The 22,156-nt window shown below is 34.4% G+C and overlaps 2 protein-coding genes across 4 annotated transcripts in view; both read right to left on the bottom strand.

The window, feature by feature from the left end:
* Window positions 1-12,109, bottom strand: part of LOC126778856 (putative fatty acyl-CoA reductase CG8306) — a 38,091-nt gene extending 25,982 nt beyond the window's left edge. The window contains exon 1 of the mRNA XM_050502581.1: window positions 12,011-12,109. The gene's annotated coding sequence lies outside the window, so the exon portion shown is untranslated. The remainder of the gene's footprint in view (window positions 1-12,010) is intronic.
* A 2,258-nt stretch (window positions 12,110-14,367) lies between these two features.
* LOC126778793 (uncharacterized) overlaps window positions 14,368-22,156 on the bottom strand; it is a 53,962-nt gene continuing 46,173 nt past the window's right edge. The window contains exons 13-21 of one of the 3 annotated variants that reach the window (XM_050502461.1): window positions 22,012-22,129; window positions 21,084-21,123; window positions 20,052-20,159; window positions 19,418-19,545; window positions 18,934-18,972; window positions 17,643-18,009; window positions 17,064-17,217; window positions 16,598-16,784; window positions 14,368-16,006 (exon numbers count right to left, since the gene is read on the bottom strand). In XM_050502461.1, the coding sequence (XP_050358418.1) occupies window positions 15,926-16,006; window positions 16,598-16,784; window positions 17,064-17,217; window positions 17,643-18,009; window positions 18,934-18,972; window positions 19,418-19,545; window positions 20,052-20,159; window positions 21,084-21,123; window positions 22,012-22,129 (1,222 nt within the window). In that variant the 3' untranslated portion in view covers window positions 14,368-15,925. Of the gene's footprint in view, window positions 16,007-16,597; window positions 16,785-17,063; window positions 17,218-17,633; window positions 18,010-18,933; window positions 18,973-19,417; window positions 19,546-20,051; window positions 20,160-21,083; window positions 21,124-22,011; window positions 22,130-22,156 lie in introns of all 3 variants that reach the window. The other 2 variants (XM_050502460.1, XM_050502462.1) reach the window with 2 other exon arrangements.

Here is a 22,156-nt window from a genome sequence, read left to right as displayed (position 1 = left end):
TGTTAATACCAAATAAAAAACAAAAATTAAACATAAAAAAAAGAATAAGCGACACGCCGTCCAAAAAACTGTCACCTGTCAACACCACAGGGTGTTGACCCAGGACGCTGGTTCTAAATTTCGCCATTGAAGGTCATGATTATAGATTGAAAAGTCTAAACTCAAACCATCACTGAAATTTTGGCATACACATTGTCAGAAGTACAGAAAAGGCCATGGGTTTGCCTCCCGCTCGTTTTCACAGGAGAAGCCGCGTACGGAACTAGTAAATTATATTTTCAACCAAACGTCACAGTAAAACTACTTATTCATACACTCAAGCGAGCGCGTTCTCGAGCCTTCGGCGGAATGGAATTTCACCAAATTGAAACGAAAGTAGACTTTTGTTGCAGCCATTCTTTATTATATAAAGATTAATAAAAAAATATTACAATATAATATAATAATAAAATTTAATAACATTAAAATTAATTGAAAGTTGTTTTTCTAGATTGTAATGTTGCAAGACTAAATAAAATCTCGAACCGAAGTCTAGAAATTGTATAAAATTCACTTGAATTAAGGATAAAAACCTAAATTAAATAATTTATAACTTTAAATTAATATATCCTTATTAATACTATAAATGCTTAAGCGTGTTTGTATATGTGTTTATTAAGATTCCAAGTCCTTAGGTACATAGGGCAATGACCCTTACACGCGGACGAAGTTGGCGCACAGTATGACGATAATCGTAATCGAAAGTCGTGTGGTTTAAGACATTTCTAACAAACCGACAATCGTTATTCTGAACCGATAGAAAGTAATGACTGCAAAGTGAAAATATATGAAAGGCAATATCCATTGCTCCGCGGTTATAAATAGCTATGCAATTTTAAAACTTTGCGGTACATCTACCTCTACGTAACAAAATGTTAACGTTGCCAAAGGCAGTGTATTAAGTGGCTAGACGTGTATCTCAAGTGCGGATTCAAATACGGGCGACATTGTATTTTGATGTTTTTTTATATAGAATAGGAAGATGGACGAGCATATGGGCTACCTGATGTTAAGTCACCAACGCCCATAGATATTCGCATTGTAAGAAATATTAACCAAAGTAATTACAGGCACAAGGGACATAACATCTTAGTTCCCAAGATTGGTGGTGCATTGGTGATGTAAGCGATGGTTAACATTTCTTACAATGCCAATGTCTATGGGCGTTAGTGACCACTTACCATCAGTGACCAATATGCTCGTCCGCCTTCCTATTTTATAAATAAATAAAAATAAAAAAGCGGCCCATTTGCTTTATAACGACTGAGCTATTTTGGCTTTCTTTGCTAACTTAAGGTAAATAGTCTATTAAATATTAGTCTAAAACAGATTTATGGAAACTTGTACGAAGCAAACAAGAATAGCTTGGATTGGCTTGGAATGGAATACGAAATTACGATAGAAAATAATGCATTTATTTGTTGAGCGTCACATCATAAACAAAATCCTATGGCCTTATTTGTAAACGTTGCTTAGTGAGTGCTTCGTTAATCAATGCTCTGTCTTCTTCTTTCGAATGTCAAATCAATAATGACAGAAAGAGCGAAATCATTGCTTGACTCAACAGCCGCTAAGCGTTTATAAGTAAAGCCGGTGTATACCTGATTAAAAACTATAACTACATATTATTAAAATTTTATATCCTATCCTATGTTTATGACCGGCCATTTTGTTTTTATATATTTTGTTAAAAATAGAACGTCATTCTTTGCCGAGAGATTATAATAAAAAAGATTAGTGCCATGATTCTAAATAGGCATAGCGCGTGGTTTTATTATAATTTAAGTCATAAATAGTGAACGCAATACATGTCGTCTACTAATTATGAGAATAGGAATTGCTTATTAGGAACTAGCATACGCACGCGGCTTCGCTTATGCGGGGGGGGGGGGGGTAGTTTTAGGTACCCTATATATTTTTACCCTGAGATCGTGTACGCAAAATTTCATGAGTAGAAACGTGAAAGCGTAACAAACAAACAAACAAACTCACTTTCGTACACTACGTACGGTTGAGCCACAATAAAACAAAAAAATAACATTTCACTGTTTGAAAGTATTGAAGCCTGAGGTATTAAAAATACGAATTAATTCTTTGCCTGGAATTGAAATGGTAAGAAAGAAATGGTAAGGTATGAAAATAATCGTTAAAACGATTCATAAACAAAAAATGTATGGAATTATATATATAAGGTAAATATTTATAACTATATTTGATTATTTGTTACTTTTGTATACATCATTCATGTATCATTATATGTATATATCAACGCAATTTATGTATATTTGTTATATATAATATGCATATCGGATTATTATTAACTTTATGTACCCGAACATCTAAAGAACATAATACATGATATGTATATACCATACCGCTACCGGGTACCGCTGATTTTTTAGTACGCATTCATATTAGGGCGCACTCGGCGCCTTGGACACCGGCGAGCCCCACATACCTCCCCACTGTACCCGTGGGGGCAAAGCGTAATGCGTTTTTCTAGCATTAAAAAATATATACAATAAGTAAATGCATGTAGATAGCCTTATCGCTTTTACCTGTAGCTCTTTCAGGTGTAAGTTCCAGGAGGCATTAACAATAGGTATTAAATATAGTTTCTTCTTCTTCTTCTTCGAGTGCCACTCTGACTAGCGAAGGTTGGCAGTCAGCTTTAAATACTCCTTCTTGTTCTTCGCGAGGTGAAAGAGTTCGGCAGCACTCGCGATTTTATGCCATTCACGGATGTTTCACAGCCAAGACTTTTTTCTGCGCCCAACAGCTCTCCTTCCGGCAACTTTTCCCATCATAATCAGCTGCAAAAGTTCAAATCTTTCAAGCCTAAGCACGTGTCCGAGATATGCAACTTTTTTCTTCTTGACAGTCTCCAAAAATTGCCGTTTTTGGTTGACGCGTCGCAGAACTTCCACGTTCGAAATATAGTTTCTGCTGAGTAATAAATAGGGAAAAAATAACCGTCGTAATATAATGTTTGGCATTAAAAAAAAAAAAACAACGCGCAGTCCATATTATAGTGCTCTAGTGCGTGCGCAAACACAAGTGCATTTTCCATTCTCTCACTCATAACCCGATTAAACGACAATTCCGGTCCGAGATTTCCTTTAGAGGCGCGAGAGTGTAAGCACAGCTGACTTTCAACTTCAAGTTGCTATTGAGAATTTTATAATTAAAACTCAATAAGTTTTTATTATCATGACTCAGGTATTGAACTCCAAAACTCAAGCTAATTTAGCATAAGATAAAGTGGTCGAAAAATAATAAACCAATTAACATTGCATAAATAAATTATCATATATTCATAAATCTAACTTATATATGTGAAAGTTTATATGTTCGGATGTTTTTTTACTCGATCAAATAAATAAATATGAATAAATTAAAGCAAAACCAAAATTTTAATGTTATGCCTTAGTATATAAGCTTAACAGCTTATAATCCATATGTCAACTTATGTTTTATATTTGTGTATTTAAAAAAATTACTCAATCATACAAAAGCATCTGGACGGATTTTGATGAAGTTTGTAATAGAGATAGCTTATACCGTGACTCGAACGGACAGACGCTGTAACATTAAAATAAAATTGCATATATAGTTATAATTATTTAATACTAGCTACATGTCTCGGCTCGCAATGTTTGAATAAGGATCTATATAAAAACATTTGTATTGAAGGACAAACATACAAAAAGAAACTAGTTTTTCTGGGTCAACGACCTTTACGAGTACGGAGATCACCAAAGCTTCATCACAATCTGATGAATGGCTTAAGAACGCATAGAGAACAGACGTCGAGAGACACATTCATTTATATTAATATATATTTAGAAATGTTGCGTTATTTTTCCACGTTAATGGAATATTTTTGAGCTCCGCTGGAGGTCGATAGTCTCATATAACTAGTGAAGCGTTTCAAACAGCAATTGTGTTTCGTAGATATTGATAATGTAAATATGATTTGTTATTTAGTGTCTTTTTTTAAGATAAGTTTTAAAACGAATTAGGAAACCCACAATAATAGACTAATAGTTGAGTTGAGTAGGAATCGTGCTTGGGTAACACAATATATACACTCGGCAATATTTAATATTATACGTTCCAGTTTGAAGTAAGTGAGCCAGTGTAACACACACGGGACATAATATTGTAACGTAAGGGATGGTTAATATGTCAAATGTAAAGCCGGTGGTGTTCACCATCATTTGTTTTTTTACACTCTACATATTTCAATTAAAAATAAAATCTTAAGACTTCGTAACTTAAATCTCTTCGTAACTAATTCATTATAAAGGGACCCGACAGACATTTCTATAAAAATATTCAAATCTAGACAAGAATATATAATAGATATACATAATATATAAGTATATATGTATAATATTAAATAACAACGTTCGCAGCTTACATAATTTAAATATTACAAATACTATTTATTAGGTGGTAGGGCTTTGTGCAAGTTCGTCTTGGTAGGTACCACCCACTCATCAAATATTCTACCGCTAAACAGCAATACTTATATTAAGTATTGCTGTTTAGCGGTAGTGTTGCGTTCCCTTTTAAATGTCTATAGACGGTGGTGACCACCTAACATCAGGTGGCCCATTTGCCTGCCTACCTAATACATAAAAAACTATAACTGCGAAAATAATGCCTGTGTTCATCAATTGCCTCGATATGTCGGTGAATTAAATTATGGAAACAAACAGTTAAACAGTTCCTAAGTAAGTACTTCACATAAAAAATATACAAACACTAATCTATATATATAAGCGAAATACCTCTCATCACGATATCTACTAAACTATCCGTCAGATTGACTTGAAATTTGTCACAGCTATTCCTTCTTCGACGTAGACGCTCACTAAGAACGACGACGACGGATTTTACGCAAATCCTATCCAAAACATATTCTTCTTCTTATCTGATCGTCAGAAGCCAGGATCCGTCAGAAGGGAGGATTAGCTAGAAGGTTGGCGGCGCAACGGCGTTAAACTTTAAGCATCAATGAAACGACGGATTGCGACACGAATTTTTAAGCACTTACGACCTTTGATCTCTCCAGCAATTATACTTAATTGGAAAATGCAACCAATTGTTAAGCAATGAGTATGATGATTTTGATGACCGTCTCATTGTTCTTGTGGCTAAGCCACAAGCTAGGCTGAGGATCCCGAGATCCTGGATTAAATTCAGACCATTAAAAGCTATTAGGTTTTTGTGTCGAGAAATTTTCAGTAGCAGACCGGAGTCTGGAAATTAGCATTTTTTATACTCCCGAGCCTCGGAAAGCTCGTAAAGCAGTTGTTCCTGAAATATTTCCGGTGGTGTGGGATTGCCGTTCCATCGAATTATGACAGTGAGGGAATAAAGTGCAATACTTGGACAATAATATTTATTGCGCAGTTGCATAATCCTATGAGAAAGGCCAAGGCCACGTGACCTGTAGACACGATGATGATGACCATATATGGTAAACATGATATATATGATAACCATATACGTACATACTATACATACTATAGTAAAATGACATTAAAAATATGTTAGTATCTAAGGGAAAGCGTATAACTTTTTTTATTCGAATTGATTGTAGCTGTTGGTTCAAATGGCCTCGACAGCGTCACCGGGCTGGGGGCGAGTCTTAAAATACACAGCTGGATGTTGGGTGACCACTAAAGGGTTACGGTGGTAGGGCTTTTTGCAAGCCCGTCTGGGTATGTACCACCCATTCATTAGATATTCTACAACTAAACAGTTATACTTAGTATTGTTGCATTCCGGTTTGTAAGGTGAGCGAGCGAGTGTAACCACAGGCACAAGGGACATAACATCTTCGTTTCCAAGGTTGGTGGCACATTATCGATGTCAGCGATGTTTAACATTTCTTACAATGCCAATGTCTATGGGCATTGGTGACCACTTAACATCTGGTGGCCTGTTTGCCCGTCCGCCTACCAATACCATAAAAAGGGTCTCAGAATACGAGCGTGTAGCTAACTTTTTTATTCAACCTCCGAATAATTTAGTGGTTCACAGGGTGCGAGCCAGCTCCAACAAAATTCTAAAGATGATTGCTAACAGACTAGACTATATATTTACAAAACGCTGTTGTAAAGTTTCAGCTGGACCAGTTAATTGTAGTCTATTATAAGTAGACGATAGTAGTTTTCTTTTTTCTTGCAATTTTGTATACGAGACTTGTTACTTGAATAAATAAATAATTATTATTATTATATCGCGATACTATGTGACTTTCTTTAATTTGATATCGAAAGGCAGGCGATGAAATAATTATTTATTGAGGTTTTACGTACTTCTCGTGTTTAAGCAGTAGTTATAACAGATTTTCAGTGAATGCTAATTTGAATATACATAATATTAATTCGCTTAGAAGACGATGCTGCCTTTTTGTCTATTTGATACATGACGTTTTTGCTACCTATATTTACATACAATGCTGTTCATTATAAGATTTTAATTATAAATTCATAGGAAAAACGTCTTCAATAATTTGTCAGCCATTGCATGATTATACCTCAAGAGCCTTCCATTGTCTTCCGAAACCTCCCAATATATAACTAATTGATAAACATTTCATTTTTAAATTCACATTTTTTATCTATTATTAATTTATTTACGACGGGTATATTACGGATGTGTTGGAGTGGTTGGTAGACACTTGCCTTTCACACCGAAGGTTGTGGGTTTGATTCCCGGTAGGACAGACATTTGTGTGCATGAACATGTCTGTTTGTCCCGAGTCTGGGTTTAATTATCTATATAATTATGTATTTAAAATAAATGTAGTTTATGTAGTATATCAGTTGCTGGTTTTTCATAGCACAAGCTCTGCTTAGTTTGGGATCAGATGGCATTGTGTGAATAATGTCCCAGGATATTATTTTATTTGTGTATTTATTGGGAAACATACAGCATACGATACAAATTTTTCACTTTTATGAAAAATGGAGTGAAATTATTGTTAATATGTTAATCAGTACTTTTAAAAGAAAATTAATGAGAAATAAAGTTTTTTAAGGTATCTAAAAACTGAAACAGACCTTCGCTAAAGATTTTTGTCAAACATATAAATCTAGTATCAGAGTAAATACGCTTTACTCTTAACTTGAATATAACAAGTGAGATAAGTTAAATGTCGTAGGTATCATACTTGTAGCGTGTTTTTATTCAATTAAAGTTATAATTGTTTAACGTAATATGTACTTTGTCAACATAAAACCAGTTTCATCAACCTTACCTGAATATAATACCTCAAGGTAAGGCGTCTATGAATACAATTGTTTCGTAAATATATATATATATATTTGATGATTTATTTTTTGTATAAAACTAACTTCGCCCGAATATTAGGGGATGTTTACATACTTGACATAAAAAAGTAAACAATGTCCTTGGGGTTAATGGCATTTGTAAAACTTAAACAAAATCGTTTCAAAAGTTTAGCCGTGAAAGCGTTACACACAGTTACTTTCGCATTAATAGTATATATACATAGATAGGTAGAAAACGATGAAATGAGCAACCTTATCGTAAATGATCACCACTGCCCATAGACACACGTTACATCAAATATTGACCATCCCTTACATCACCAATGAAGCCGAGATGGCCTAGTGGTTAGAACGCGTGAATTTTAACCGATGATCGTGGGTTCAAACCCGGGCAAGCACCACTGAATTTTCATGTGCTTAATTTGTGATTATAATTCATCTCGTGCTTAACGGTGAAGGCAAACATCGTGAGGAAACCTGCATGTGTCTAATTTCATTGAAATTATGTCACATGTGTATTCTACCAACCCGCATTAGAGCAGCGTGGTGGAATAAGCTCTAAACCTTCTCTTTAAAAAAGGGAGAGGAGGCCTTAGCCCAGCAGTGGGACATTAACAGGCTGTTACGTACTTGCTATAAAAATAGAAGCTAAAAACAACGAAGTATGAGCAAAATAGAAAATTAAACCTTGTACATGCACACATTTTTTTTTTAAATTCGTCGGGAAGGCAAATGAGTACTCCACCTGATGGTAAGTGGTAGTAGAGTCCAAACGCGCACACATGCTTACAAATAAATATGAACTACATACCTAAACAATAAACTAGTAATTAAAATCTAAAGTATAAATATATTATTTTTTTTAATTTCTAATGCATATTTTGGGAGGCCGCGTCTGACAAAACTTAAAACTGAAAATGGTGGGGTCGTTACCTCTAGGCCTGAGATTGTCGGAGAAGTAGAGAGGTTTTATGGGCAGTTGTTCTCTTCAAGATCGGATAAACCCGTGGGAATCAGTATTGATGACCAGCGCGCCCGAAATGTTGGATGACGGAATTAAAGAGGCTTGCTAGCTCTTTCAGGACCGGAGTCCCGCCTGCCTTAAGCAACTCTGTTGTGATTCCGTCATCTCCCGGAGCTTTGTTGTTTAATATTCTAGGCGAGTCTTCCCGGTGTGTCGGTCTCGGTATGAACTTGGACAAGACCAAGGTCATGTTCAATAGGCATGTCGTGCCGGGACCGATATACGTCGAGGGGAAACCTCTCGAAGTTGTTAGTGAATATACCTACCTAGGACAGATAATACAAGTCGGTAGGAACAACTTCGAGAAGGAAGCCGATCGAAGAATTCGCTTGGGATGGGCAGCATTTGGCAACCTTCGTCAAGTCCTCAAGTCGTCTATACCGCAATGTTTGAAGACGAAAGTCTTCAACCAATGCGTCTTACCTGCCATGACATACGGTGCCGAAACGTGGACACTAACTGCGGGACTAGTCCACAAATTCAAAGTCGCTCAGCGTGCTATGGAGCGAGCTATGCTCGGAGTATCTTTGAAGGATAAGATCAGAAATGAGATTATCCGGAAAAGAACCGGAGTCACCGACATAGCTTGCAAAATTAGCAGGCTGAAGTGGCAGTGGGCTGGTCACGTATGTCGTAGGACCGATGGCCGTTGGAGCAGACGAGTCCTAGAGTGGAGACCGCGAATCGGCAAGCGCAGCGTAGGGCGCCCTCCAGCCAGGTGGACCGACGACCTTAAGAAGGTGGCGGGCACCAACTGGATGCGGAAGGCGGAGGACAGGGAGCTTTGGCGCACCTTGGGAGAGGCCTATGTTCAGCAGTGGACAACGATTGGCTGTTGATTGATTGATTGAATGCATATTTTGTTTTTTCTATTTTGATTTCAGTTATAGAATATATAAATAAAAATGACTGTACACAGATTAAAATTTAAATTAACGATAAATTGTACAGCTTAAAAATTCACGTGATTAAATTCAAATCTTTTATAATTAGTACCGCTTTTTGTTACGCGACTTTGTTTTCAAATGTAATTTACTAGATTCAACCGAGAACAACTAGAAAAATCAATTATCTCAACACATCTGACATATTTCCATTTGTTCCTCACGATGTTAGCTTTCGCAGAACACGAGACAAAATTCTAATGAAACTTCAAATTAAATTGTTACTGGTGGTAGAGCTTTGTGCAAGCTCGCCTGGGCAGATACCACCCACTCACCAGATATTCTACCGCAAAACAGCAGTACTTGGTATTGTTGTGTACCGGTTTGAAGGGTGAGTGAGCCTTTCAAACCGGAACACAACAATACCAAATACTGCTGTTTTGCGGTAGAATATCTGATGTGTGAAAGATACTTAGCTTGCACAAAGCCCAACGACTGAATTAGAATTTTTATTATTAGCAGTGTATGTCCAACTAAAGACATATTAACAAAACGCAATATCTTACATTATATTATTACGTATCACCTCCCTCCCGTAAGCGGACGGAAGTCGCGTGCGCAAACTATTAACTACATCCCGTAAGTTTTTTTTTTTAGTAGTAGTAGTAGTAATCAAATTCCTTATTAAATTCTCACCTTATGTAAATTCAGTGGTGCTTGCCCGGGTTTGAACCCACGATCAAGTTTCACGCGTTCTTACCACTGGGCCATCACGGCTTTTGTAAAATACATGACAAAATATAACGAATAATTATTTTAGAGTGAAAGTAAAGTATTTTCAGTGTGTGGTTTATTGGAAAGTTGTATCTCTTACGGCGTTGCTATAATTGTGGTATAAAATATATGTGTTTTTTTTTTCATAAAAATAAATTTCTTCCACCAGGAAGGTTTTATTGACTTAGCGGATTTTGAAATGAGGTTTTATTATAATATTTTTGCTCTTCGGACATATACAATGATTAACACTGATTATTTAAACATTATTGTAAATATATACAATAATATGGCATATTGTAAAACAAACGCAGTTATAATGCCAGTTCTACATACGCGGCGCGAACGTCCGCGAAAAATGTTAAACGGAATTGGGTTCGTGGCTTGCGTTTGGTTTTCTTGGCGTTTCTAATCGGTTTTTACTCAACTATGAAGGAAACCGTAAATGTTGCGAGAAGATATGGCCATAGTTTTCGCGTAGAAACCACACGTGAATTGCTGCTAAAAATCATACGGTATAAACATTGTTTGATATTTATAAATGTCTTTAACTCGCTTCGTTACACATTTCGATGCGTGTATCATTTAATTGTTACAATTATCATTTAGTTGTTACTTGCTGGCAGTTTGCAAGCCCGTCTGAGTAGATACCACCCACCGATCAGATATTCCACCGGTAAATAGCAATACTTGGTGCTGTTGCGTTCCGGTTTTAAAGGTGAGTGAGCCAGTGTACATGGACATAATATCGTAATTCCCAATGTTGGTGGCGCATTGTGTAAGGAATGGTTTTTCTTACAGTTTCAAGATCTATGGGTGGGATCTATTTACCATCAGGAGGCCCCTTTTCCAGTCCACCTATTTTATAAAAAAAAAGTCAATATCGTATTTCACTTTCTAACATTTCTCGATCGTTTTCTGCGGTGACTTACGAGTTTGATGTTACATAACAACTAAGTAAGAGTTAATTGAAAATACAACGGAACTTTAACACAAAGTATTTTATTAATATAACTTTAAACGTGAAGTACTTTGAGTGATCTATCCTTGAGTGAAGATTACGATTATATAATAGTAAGTAACAGTAACAGTCTGTGAATTTTCCACGGCTGAGCTAAAGTCTCCTCTTTTTGAGGAGTAGGTTTGGAGCTAATTCCAGCCCGCTGCTCCAATGCGGATTGGTGTAATTCACATGTGGCAGAATTTCAGTGAAATTAGACACATGCAGGTTTCCTTACGATGTTTTCCTTCATCGCCAAGTACGAGAAGAATCATAAACACAAATTAAGCACAAAAGATAAAAAGCCGTGATGGCCCAGTGGTTAGAACGCATGAATCTTAATCGATGATCATGGGTTCTAACTCGGGCAAGCACCACTGAATTATATAATAACACAAAATATAAAGTAATCTTAACTGATAAGTGCGGGTTTAAGTTCAGGCAAGCACCACTTAAGAGGCCTGTTTTTAAGTTGTGTTTATAATTCATCTCGTGTTCAGAGGTGAAGGAAATCATCGTGAGGAAGTCTGCATGTGGCGGTTGAAATCTGCCACAAAAATGTATCCACCTAACCTCAGCTCGTGTAAGTTCTAGCCCTAATAATAATTTTCATATATATACATATCTACATAATATATTAACATTAGTATTTTGTATGGACTCGCTTACCGCAGAAACAAATCCGATGTGAAAAATTATTTTGAATTAAATAGCTTATATATTAAAAAAGGCTATATGATTTTTAAAGATAAAACCCAAAACTATCTTATCTAAATATACCGCAAATGACCCCTTTAATAATGTAAATAATACCCATATTAACGATCCCGCAATAATAAAAACGTTATCATTCTACATAAAACTTTTTAAATATTTCGAAATAATTGAAGGTAAATTACGACGTATTAAAATGTGATAAGGTACATTAAAATCTCACATATGTCCTAATAAGAATATATGTACACCTAAAATTACTTACTGTTTATATATTGTGTCAATAAAAGTTGAATCTTGTTTTGCTATATGGAATTCACGGCACAATAATAACAAAACACAACTTCGCGTTGTAACAGCGCGCTGGGGACTGCCAACTGACAAATAGCAACACAGGGCAACACTGCTAAGTACTATGTTAAACGTCTGTGATTGGTCTAAAGAATTCAATGCTACCAACCTCAGATGTACCATTATACTTCTAGTACTGTTATTAAAACATATTTGAGCACCTTTGAACAAGTTATTATACAACTGGAATCTACAATGCTATTCTGTAATAATTCACTTCATTATTCATATGAAATGTTGATAACCGACTTTAGTGATATACTATTTTGATGTGTTCTTGTAATATTATGACTATTATGGTCAATGTCGCATGTCACTTTCAAACATTTCACGACCTTTTTCTGTGGTGAGTTTCGAATTTTTTATGGTAGCATAGCCCTAATTAAAATTGTGTCGAATGACATCTTCAAAAAATAATAGTTCCTAGATTTGTCCTACTAGCTAACCCTTTATGACGAAGTTAGTAACAAAAACAGTATTTTCAAATCTGAGAATAAATAACGATGAATATCATTTTCGTTTAGTCATTTGTTTTATTTTTTTTTTTTTTTTGTGTATGTGTTATAATGTAAGTGATTGTTAGTAAGCCAAATAAATTAAAAAAAAAACTTGGCTGATTATTATGAACCGATACCTTTTGCTTTTTAACTTTTATTATGAAATCTTTACAAATATATGTAATCCAATGTCCCCCCCCCCCGCTGGTAGAACCTGGTTATAGGGATAACACAAATAAGGTAAAAGAAAACGAAATTATATTTCTACAAGTAATATTTTATTTTCTTAAACAATGTTTTGTCATTTACCTTAAACTAATGAAAAATTACATCTTATTATAAATAATTATTTTAATGTTTCATGAATTCGGAAAAAAAATTGAATTCCATGTTTAATTTTTTTTATTACGATAGTTACGTGGCAACACTGAAAGTATATAATTAAAACAAAAGAACAATTTTCATAAAAAAATTGTCTACATTTACAGATTATAGACAACAGTGAAATTGCCAAAAAGTGGTCTGTCTGTTTTGGGAAGACATTTTCTATTAAGTTTATTCATGTTGTTATTAAATATACATATATTTGATGTGTAGTGAATATTTTTATTTATAATCTGTATAATGTTTATCTATGTGAACCATCTATTGGCGCGCTTTTTTTAGATGACGTCATAAAATCTCCGCCGCCACTCTGTTCTCCCACGGCGCAGATACGTTACAGATTATTAACAAAACTGTATTTTTTATTTATTCTAACGCATATGTATTAATTTTTTTAAAGTATAAGTTGAAAATTGCGGCTATGCTCGACCTAGTATCTTTAAGATATTATTTGTTTTGTTTTTTTTTTTTATTATACAAATTGTAAATAAAAGGAACCAGTCAAAATATCCTCACTTCTGAGAAATATTACAATTATGCGTAAATTTTTAAAAAAATCTTTAAATTATTATTATTATGTCATGAAAATACATTTTTATTAAGATTTCATTTTATTACCATTTCGAACAATACATAAATATAAATGGCGGCACATACTATACTAATACGATGAGAGACATAAAATATGTAACAGATTACAAAAAAATCTTAACGACAAAAAAAAAAATATAGATAAAAAATAATAAACCAAGAATATGGCAAGATGTATTAATTCTATACTTAAAACTAAACTTATATATATATATAATGTTCCCTAAATTTCATATAATAATGTGATTTTCAAAAATTACTACCGTGAATCCCACACAAATCTAATTTTACTATAAATAAATAATCTATTTATTTAATATTAATATTTTAAACACTATGTATACTGAGATTCTCGTTATTTATTCGCACATAATATTATATGTAAGTTCGTCTATATTAATTATTGAATGAATTTAATTTGAAAATGAACGTAACGAATATAAAATTCATTTAGAGTGCGAAAGTCATTAAAAATATTAATCCGAAAAAAATAATAATTATGCGAAATAACACTTTAATTTTTTTTTAATGTTCCAATTTTCAATCAAAAATAATAAGCGATTTTAGCAATACTAATTAATATTTAAAAAAAAAAATTGAAAATTTTAGGTTTAGACACCTTTTCTTTGTCAATAGGATATAAATATTAAAAATAAATTGTGCGTATGCATATTAAAACCTTAAAATAATTAAGTACTGGCATGGAATGTTATTTATTGTTTAATATTTTTGAAATTCGAACCATAGAATAAAAAAAAGCAATTAAATGAATTAGCTATTTTAAAATAAAATTCCTAAACTGAAAAGAAAGTAACACATGCAAATAGTTTGAAGACTAAATCGTTTAAAAATTATATAGAGATAAATTTGTCAGAATGTTTTTGAGTATTCACTTATATACTAAAAAAAATACTAACTTAAACAAATAAAAAAAACACATTGAAAATAATCAATTAATTTCTGTACAATACAATAAAAATACAGGCGAAAATTACTTATTACTTATAATAATTAAAAAAAAAATAGCTACCACCGACTTTAAACACCAGCATTTAAAATAACTTATTTACAAACGTAAATATCTATAAATCTGCTACAGGTACAATTAAATAAAAAAAATATGTTTAGAAATACTTTTTTTCTATTTCTATAAACTAGAGTTGGGCGTTGTCAACTACTGTCGTAAACAGATTAATAATCTGATGGAAAGTAATCATCATTGTTTAATTACTTTAATATGATTACACTCATTAATCTGGAATCGAGATTGATGATTACACATTGTAATCGTAATCGCTAATCATTAGTCTGATTACATTTTGCCCAAGTCTGTCTATAACCAATAGACAAGAAAAGGGATTACAAACTTCATACTTAATTTAACCAAAAAAGATAAAATCGTACTTTTCGTCTGTCGTCGCGAAGTGTTATAAATTTAAAAATCTGATTTTTTCCTTGGTAACATGTACGTAGTTATTTTTTTATTTGTTATATTTATTACTTGTGTTCACATAAAAATAATAATAAGTCAATTATTATTAAAATAGGTTTTCGTTTGTAGATATTTGAAAAGTTGATGAGGATAAGAGATAGAGCTTCATCCATCATTAGAAAGAGACAAAACGAATATAACAAGGTCTATAATGTGACCAGTTGATAATTATTCGTGCTAGTTCTATCCCTCTCACACTCAAATTCATGACCATAGTTAGTGTATATGACACAAATTTCATATTAAAACGTTAAGAAAAATTTATTGAGGTTTAATTAATTTTTTATAAAATATTTCAATTGTCAACATAAACAAAATTATATCCAATTAATTAATAATTTTTTTTTTAAATTTATAATAATGATAAGCCATCAGTTTAGGATACCATAGATAAAGAATGGTCAGATCCATTAAAAAGAAACTTGTTAGAAAGAGACAACTTCTGATCGTAGAATAAGTCTCTCTCACAATTTTCTGCCTGCATTTATTTGACAGCTAGGTTATATCCAAAATATTTATTATAAATATATATTTGTCAACACACAGTTACATTTTTACTAAATATAACAAACGGTCAAAGATTAAATATACACAGCTTTTATATCTCATTAAAATTGATTTAAAACAGACATAATATATTGTATGTATTATTCAATTCTTTGTCAGTGTTGCCAGAATAAAATTACACATAATAAATTCAATTAATTTTAAAGTTATAGGAATGTTTAAGAAATATACAAAAAATACAGATATATGTTAAAATTATTTCGGACGGTTATATAATTGCACTTCTAGGAATGTTTTAAAGTAAAAAAATAATAAAAAATATATAAATTGTGATGCTGATACCAAGTTAAAAAAAAAATTAGTTACGGCAATCTCTATACACGTGCATGTTGAACTCTAGGAAGGGTGTCTTGCTGTCTGGGCTCAAATAGCACAAATCCTGTTGAAAACAAAATTTAATATAAATTCCAATTAATAAATCAAGTCGAGATGGCACAGGGGCTGGGACACTTGAATCTTAACCGATGGTTTTGTACGTGTGTATGTGTGGGTATGCACAACTGAATTTTGTTCATCACGTGCTCGGCGAGGAGATCTTGAAGACACCTGCGTGTGTCAAATAGATATCCACGTGGTGGTATGAGCTCCTAACCTTCTTCACACACGGAGGGGAAGCCTTAACAAAACAGGCTGGCAGGCAGATATACAGGCTGTTATTTTATTTTAATTTTACTATATTCTTTAATTTTACTTTATGTTACATCTTATGTAGATGTATATAAGGTAGGTGAAAATAAAGTTACAATCAGTGACAGGTCGAGTAGGAAAATAAAATAGTTAAATTCAGCGATTTTGTTCTTGAATTTGTTGAAATGTTTATTATTTTCAATAAGATATGGGAACAGTTTTATTCTATACCAATTGAAGACGGAATATAGGTAAACAAACCGTATGTACACACTTCATGCGATTTGCTTAATAACTGCTGCTTCCTAGTAAATATATATCTTATAGCAAGTCCAATACAAACCTTTAAAGGCATAAACGCCGCCCGTATCTTCATATGCCTGTCCATGTTGCATTCCAAGGTAATTTTCGACGTCCAAAGCTCTCCCGTCGGTATAGGCTTCGCAATTTCACGATTCAGCTGACAATTCTTGATCGTATCGTACTTGCAATTGAGGTCGCACAGACGCATTTCTTTTAATTTCGACGATCTGCAATTTTTTAGGTAAGGTGACTATGGATGGCATTCATCGCCATATTTAATTATGATTGTTTACAGTTTAGTCGGTGATGAAACATATTACAGATTTTCATCCGACACACACAGATTTCCTCACGATGTTTTTCTTTCCCGCCAAGCTCATCAATTATTGGTACAATTTGTACGTTCAAACCACTAGGCCTCTGGCTTCGGAATGCGGTGGCACGATTGGGCTCTACTGTCGGGTGAGGCCTGTAGTGTCGTAGTGTAAGCTACATGCGAGTGTCACCTGAAGGTGAGGTCGAGGCGGTCGGCGCGCAGGCAGCGCGAGAGCGGCACGGTGTACGTGTAGTTGTGCGTGACCCGCGAGCACGCGCGCGCCGCGAACACGCTCGCGTTGACGAGCGCCGCGCTCGACACGCCCACCGACACCGTGTCGCACTCTGCGGGACGTACGATACGTGTTAGGCTATATCAAGGTACACAATCATCGTTCGCTTGTCGCTTTCGTTTCAGACAAAATTTATTTTTCTCTTATTGCAAGGCAATAAAAAATATTCCTTCAGTTTAAGAGATTAGATTGAACTTACACTTCAGGTACAGACAATCATATCGATCATTGCTTCGAGTCAAATTGAATGCATTTGCCCGAGCCTTTTTGTGACTTAAAACCACGTAAATATAATAAAAAATCAATACAGTTTAACGAAAGAGTGACAAAAACTACACTTTAAATAGACAACTTAAATCCACTTAAGAAAAAAATATCCTTCTAATACTTTAATATAAATTGCCCCACCCTCCCTTCCTAAGACACGAAAAACTGAAGCAATCAAAGTTATCGAAAATATCAAATCACCTGGCATACTTATCTCTTCCGATTGCTCAATAATCATCTCCTCCGAGCTGCTCCTCAACAGCGCCTCATTGGTCTCTCTTATATCTCGAACATCCCTCCTCAACCTCCCAATCTCTGATCCGTTCACTTTATTCTGTTCTAAGTAATTCGATTCAGCCATAATTTCCTCATGGATTGCGTTCTTTAGTGAATCAGTTTCTGGTTTTTGTATTTTTGAATTGTTCTTTTCTGGTATCACTGGGGTTAAGGGTAGCTTGTCTTTGGGTAAGCTCTCTAATGTTCTTGGGTATGTCTCGTTTAACTCTTTGTCTGTTTTAGAACGTTCTAGAGGTTCCTGGTTTTCGTATGTCTGTGGAGGGTCGAGGCCGCAGGAAGACTGAAAGGAAATTGTTTTTATATGTTATCTTTGTGTTTATACAAGTGCATATATGTAGAAACTACACTATTCTAGAGAATTGGCAGATAGTAGAAGTGTTCCTTCTACTTCTACGTACCAAAGAAGGTTTGGAGACATGAGTGTAATTAAAATTATTGTAATGCTTTGACATAAAAACGTGTGGGCACATCAAATTTAACGAAAACTAAAACAATAGGAAAGATAAAACATCAACAGACAAACATCCGCGAAGATTTGATTATTTTAAAAAAAGATCTGCAATAATAACATAATATAAAAAATAATCTGTTCACCGAACATATTGACATTAGCGTTCATATTTTTAAAATATCTTTTAAAATAGTAAATAATACCGATAATTTGATTACAGCAGCAGCTTTTAATTTGGTAAAAAATACAGTTAAAATCTATGTAAATCTTTTAATACAGTAAAAAAAACAATGGTCCTTCGAGCCGGATCTCAAGAAATCTTCATATAAAGTACCCTTGATAGTAAGAACACAATTACATTACGATAATTATTAGATTATGGTTTAATAGTAATTTACTTTAACTACGTTGAGAATCAAGCTTTAAAAAAGATGTCATAACTTACAATTACGAGCTTTTAAATTTTTTTTTTAATAGAATAGGAAGGCGGACGAGCATATAGGCCACCTGATGGTAAGTGGTCACCAACCAAGTGGCCCATAGACATTGGCATTGTAAGAAATGTCAACCATCGCTTACATAGCCAATGCGCAACCAACCTTGGGAACTAAGTTATGTCACTTGTGCCTGTAATTACAATGGCTCACTCAGCCTTCAAAACGGAACACAACAATATCAAGTACTGCTGTTTTGCGGTAGAATATCATTAAATAAGTAATAGGGTAACTTAGAAATAAAACAAATAATCCTCACCAGAAAATACAATATCCATTTGGAAATTCTTTTAATATCCTTTTTTTAAATGCAGCGTGAAAATAATATTTTATTATTATTAAATATATACACAAGATACAACTTATAATAAACAAAACATAATCAGATTAGCAAAAGCGGTACAGTGCAATATATTGACGAGCCGGTTGGCGTGGTTGGTAGATACTTGCCTTACACGCCGAAGGTTGTGGGTTCGATTCCTACCCAGGACAGACATTTGTGTGCTTGTACATGTCTGTTTCTCCTGAGTCTCGGTGTAATTATCTATATAAGTATGTATTTACGAAAGAAAAGTAGTATATGTAATATATCAGTCTGGTTTCCATAGCACAAGCTCAGCTTAGTTTGGGATCAGATGGCCGTGTGTGAATAATGTCCCGGGATATTATTATTATTATATTAGTTGGTTTACATTCAATAAAAAACAGATCGGATATATTTCTTAAAGGGATTTCTTTCTCACTTGACATTCAGCATCCAGTTCGTTGTCAGAGTTCACTGTGAACGTGCATCCGCTACCGATGACGTCAGCGATCCGTGACAGAATAACCGGTGTGTCCAGTTGTGGCGACTGGGAGGTTTGCTCCATGTCTGGAATGAAAATTCAATATGGCGACTATTTTTATGTGCCTTTTATCCAGCTATCTGCATTACAGAAGCTTCTCAAATAGAAGAGGAGACATTTATCAATTAGTGGCTGTTACTTTTGTGCCGTTTAACATGCTTATAATAAATTGCTCTTGACAATAAATGTAGCAGAAACTTGTATAATTGTTTTTTTTTTGTGAATAATCCGAAAGAATGGGTCACGACAAAGTCGAGGGTCGAATATGGCAGTTTAGCAAAGACCAAGGCAAGCTTACAACAAGAGGCTATGACTGCTGTACTGCTGTTTTGCGGTTGAATATCTTATGAGTAAGTGGTGCCTACCCAGGCGAGCTTGCACAAAGCCCTACCACCAATAAAAAAAAGACTAGGTTACACCATTGTTTCTCATAGACCACAAGGTTCAAAGTACTAAAGAAATATTTACCCATTACTGTCACTAAGCTTGGTACCCCTCTCGTGGAGAAGGTAATAGGAAAATATTAACTCACTCAGCACATTCTTCACGTAGTTTCTCGATGCGTGCATAGTTGTCGCTGTCAAGTGAGGGTCGGGGGTCGACGTCGTGTACTCTGGACTCGTTTTATACGGACCTTTCTCTGTAAACAATAATAAATATGTAAGTTAGGTGCTGATTTGATTAGGCAATGCTGTCTTTGTCTTTCGAATGCCAAATCAATGATGATAGAGAGAGAAATCAGTGTTTAACTAAACACCTGCTAAAATGTTTATAAATAAGTTCGATAGTTTTTATTGACCACATCTTTGTAGCAATTGGAATTTATCACGTTTCATTTCCAATATAACTCCATTGAATATTAATTGCATTATAGTATGTAAAAATATGAATTTTAGTATTATTGTAATATATCTGTGGTTGGCTTGTAATTTAAAATATAATACATTTTCAAATGTTATTTTTTATCTGTAACTTCCTGTTGTTAAAAAAATAGCGATTGGATATCCGTTCGGTTAATTCATATAATATTATTTGTCGTTATACGTTGTCTTTTTATGTAATTTTGTTTTTTTTTTTTTTGTAGTTTAAATGTTTATTTTTTTTTAACAAGTACTGGTGTTTTTTATGTTTATTAAATTATTAAGTGACGTGCATACCTGTGTGAGTGTTCACACAGAACCAAATATTCCACACGTATTTATAACCCGTAATAGGTTTGTGTTTGTGTGCCTTATTAAATAAATATCTTAAAACCAGAAAAAAAAACAAAATATTCCATATAAGTGAGATCATGAGAGGCTTTTTGATTGTTACAGTATTAATTTAAATGCAAAGCTAACCTACCTAAAGCTAACTACCAATTCAGAATCTAGATTTTAAGCGATAAGACCGCCTTTGCGCACCATTTTTTTTTTCTTTTTGATTGTTTCTTATTTCTCTTACCTTATTTATATGTTTTGCAATAAGTATTAAATAAATAAATATATCTGTGTGTGTTTGAGCATGTATTTATGTGTGTGTGTCTCGCTTTTGTGGGTGTGTGTATATAAACTATTGAACGCACCTTTAGTCTTCTTAGCGATCGTGTGCTGTGATTTCAGATTCTGTAAAAAAAAAGACGTTAATAATTTATATCATCTGTATATAAATCTATATTGAATCGTGAACATAAAAATGTTTAGTAGTTTTGTTTATTTATTATAACAGTTGTATAAGTAATATATATACATATGCAAAATAATTGAAAATTGAGATATTAAAAGTAAATGTTATACTAGTTATAACCGAACATTTTTTTATCTGTTGTTTTATATTGGGAATGGACATAACGTTTCCATTCTTTGGAAGATATGCCCGAAAAATATAAGCCATTCCTTATATCGTGACAAACAAACTTGCAACATGCCAGTTTGCAATGGAAAGGAGTATGCTGAACGTTAAGAAGTCCAATGACTGAAAAACTGTGTTATCAGAAATAAAACCAAAACTATAGATGTCAGACTGAAAATCAGAAGACTTAAATGGAGATAGGCAGGACATATGGTAAGAGGTCACGATAAATGGACAAAAAAGTTACAAGATGGTACCCCAGAGCCTTCTCTGGTGCCTTCTTCTTCTTCTTTTACCTTTAAAATGAAGCAAGGTAGACCACTAAAAAGATGGGATGAGGACATTGGACAGGTAGCAGGTGTTAAGTGAAACAGAGTGGCACAGGAAAGGTCAGAATGGAAAACGTTGGAGGAGGCCTTTGCCAATAGGCAAACATATCTGCAAACGATAAGCAAGTCCCAGATACTGGAATGAGTCTGGGTTTAATATGTTGGAGTATTCTTTGGGTTTGAGATCTGAATGTATGGCTATTATTACTATTATTATATATCGTCAACGCGCCACCAATCCCGGCAAATGAGATGAACTAAGATGTCACGTGTCTTGTGCCCGGTCCACTGGCTCACTCCCCACACAAGAGCACAAAGTATCGCGGCGCGTACCTGTATGTGGTTCCGGTCGGCGGGGGGCGCGGGGCGCGGGCGGGGCGCGAGGGCGCGCGCGCGCACGGCCGCCAGCTCGCGGTGCTCGCGGAAGTACAGCGCCGACATCGCCACCAGGCTGCGGGCAGTGCACAACGCTCGACTA

Source organism: Nymphalis io, chromosome 27 (genome assembly GCF_905147045.1).
Source record: "Nymphalis io chromosome 27, ilAglIoxx1.1, whole genome shotgun sequence".
NCBI classification, from domain to species: domain Eukaryota; kingdom Metazoa; phylum Arthropoda; class Insecta; order Lepidoptera; family Nymphalidae; genus Nymphalis; species Nymphalis io.
This window is presented reverse-complemented; position numbering and strand designations above follow the sequence as displayed.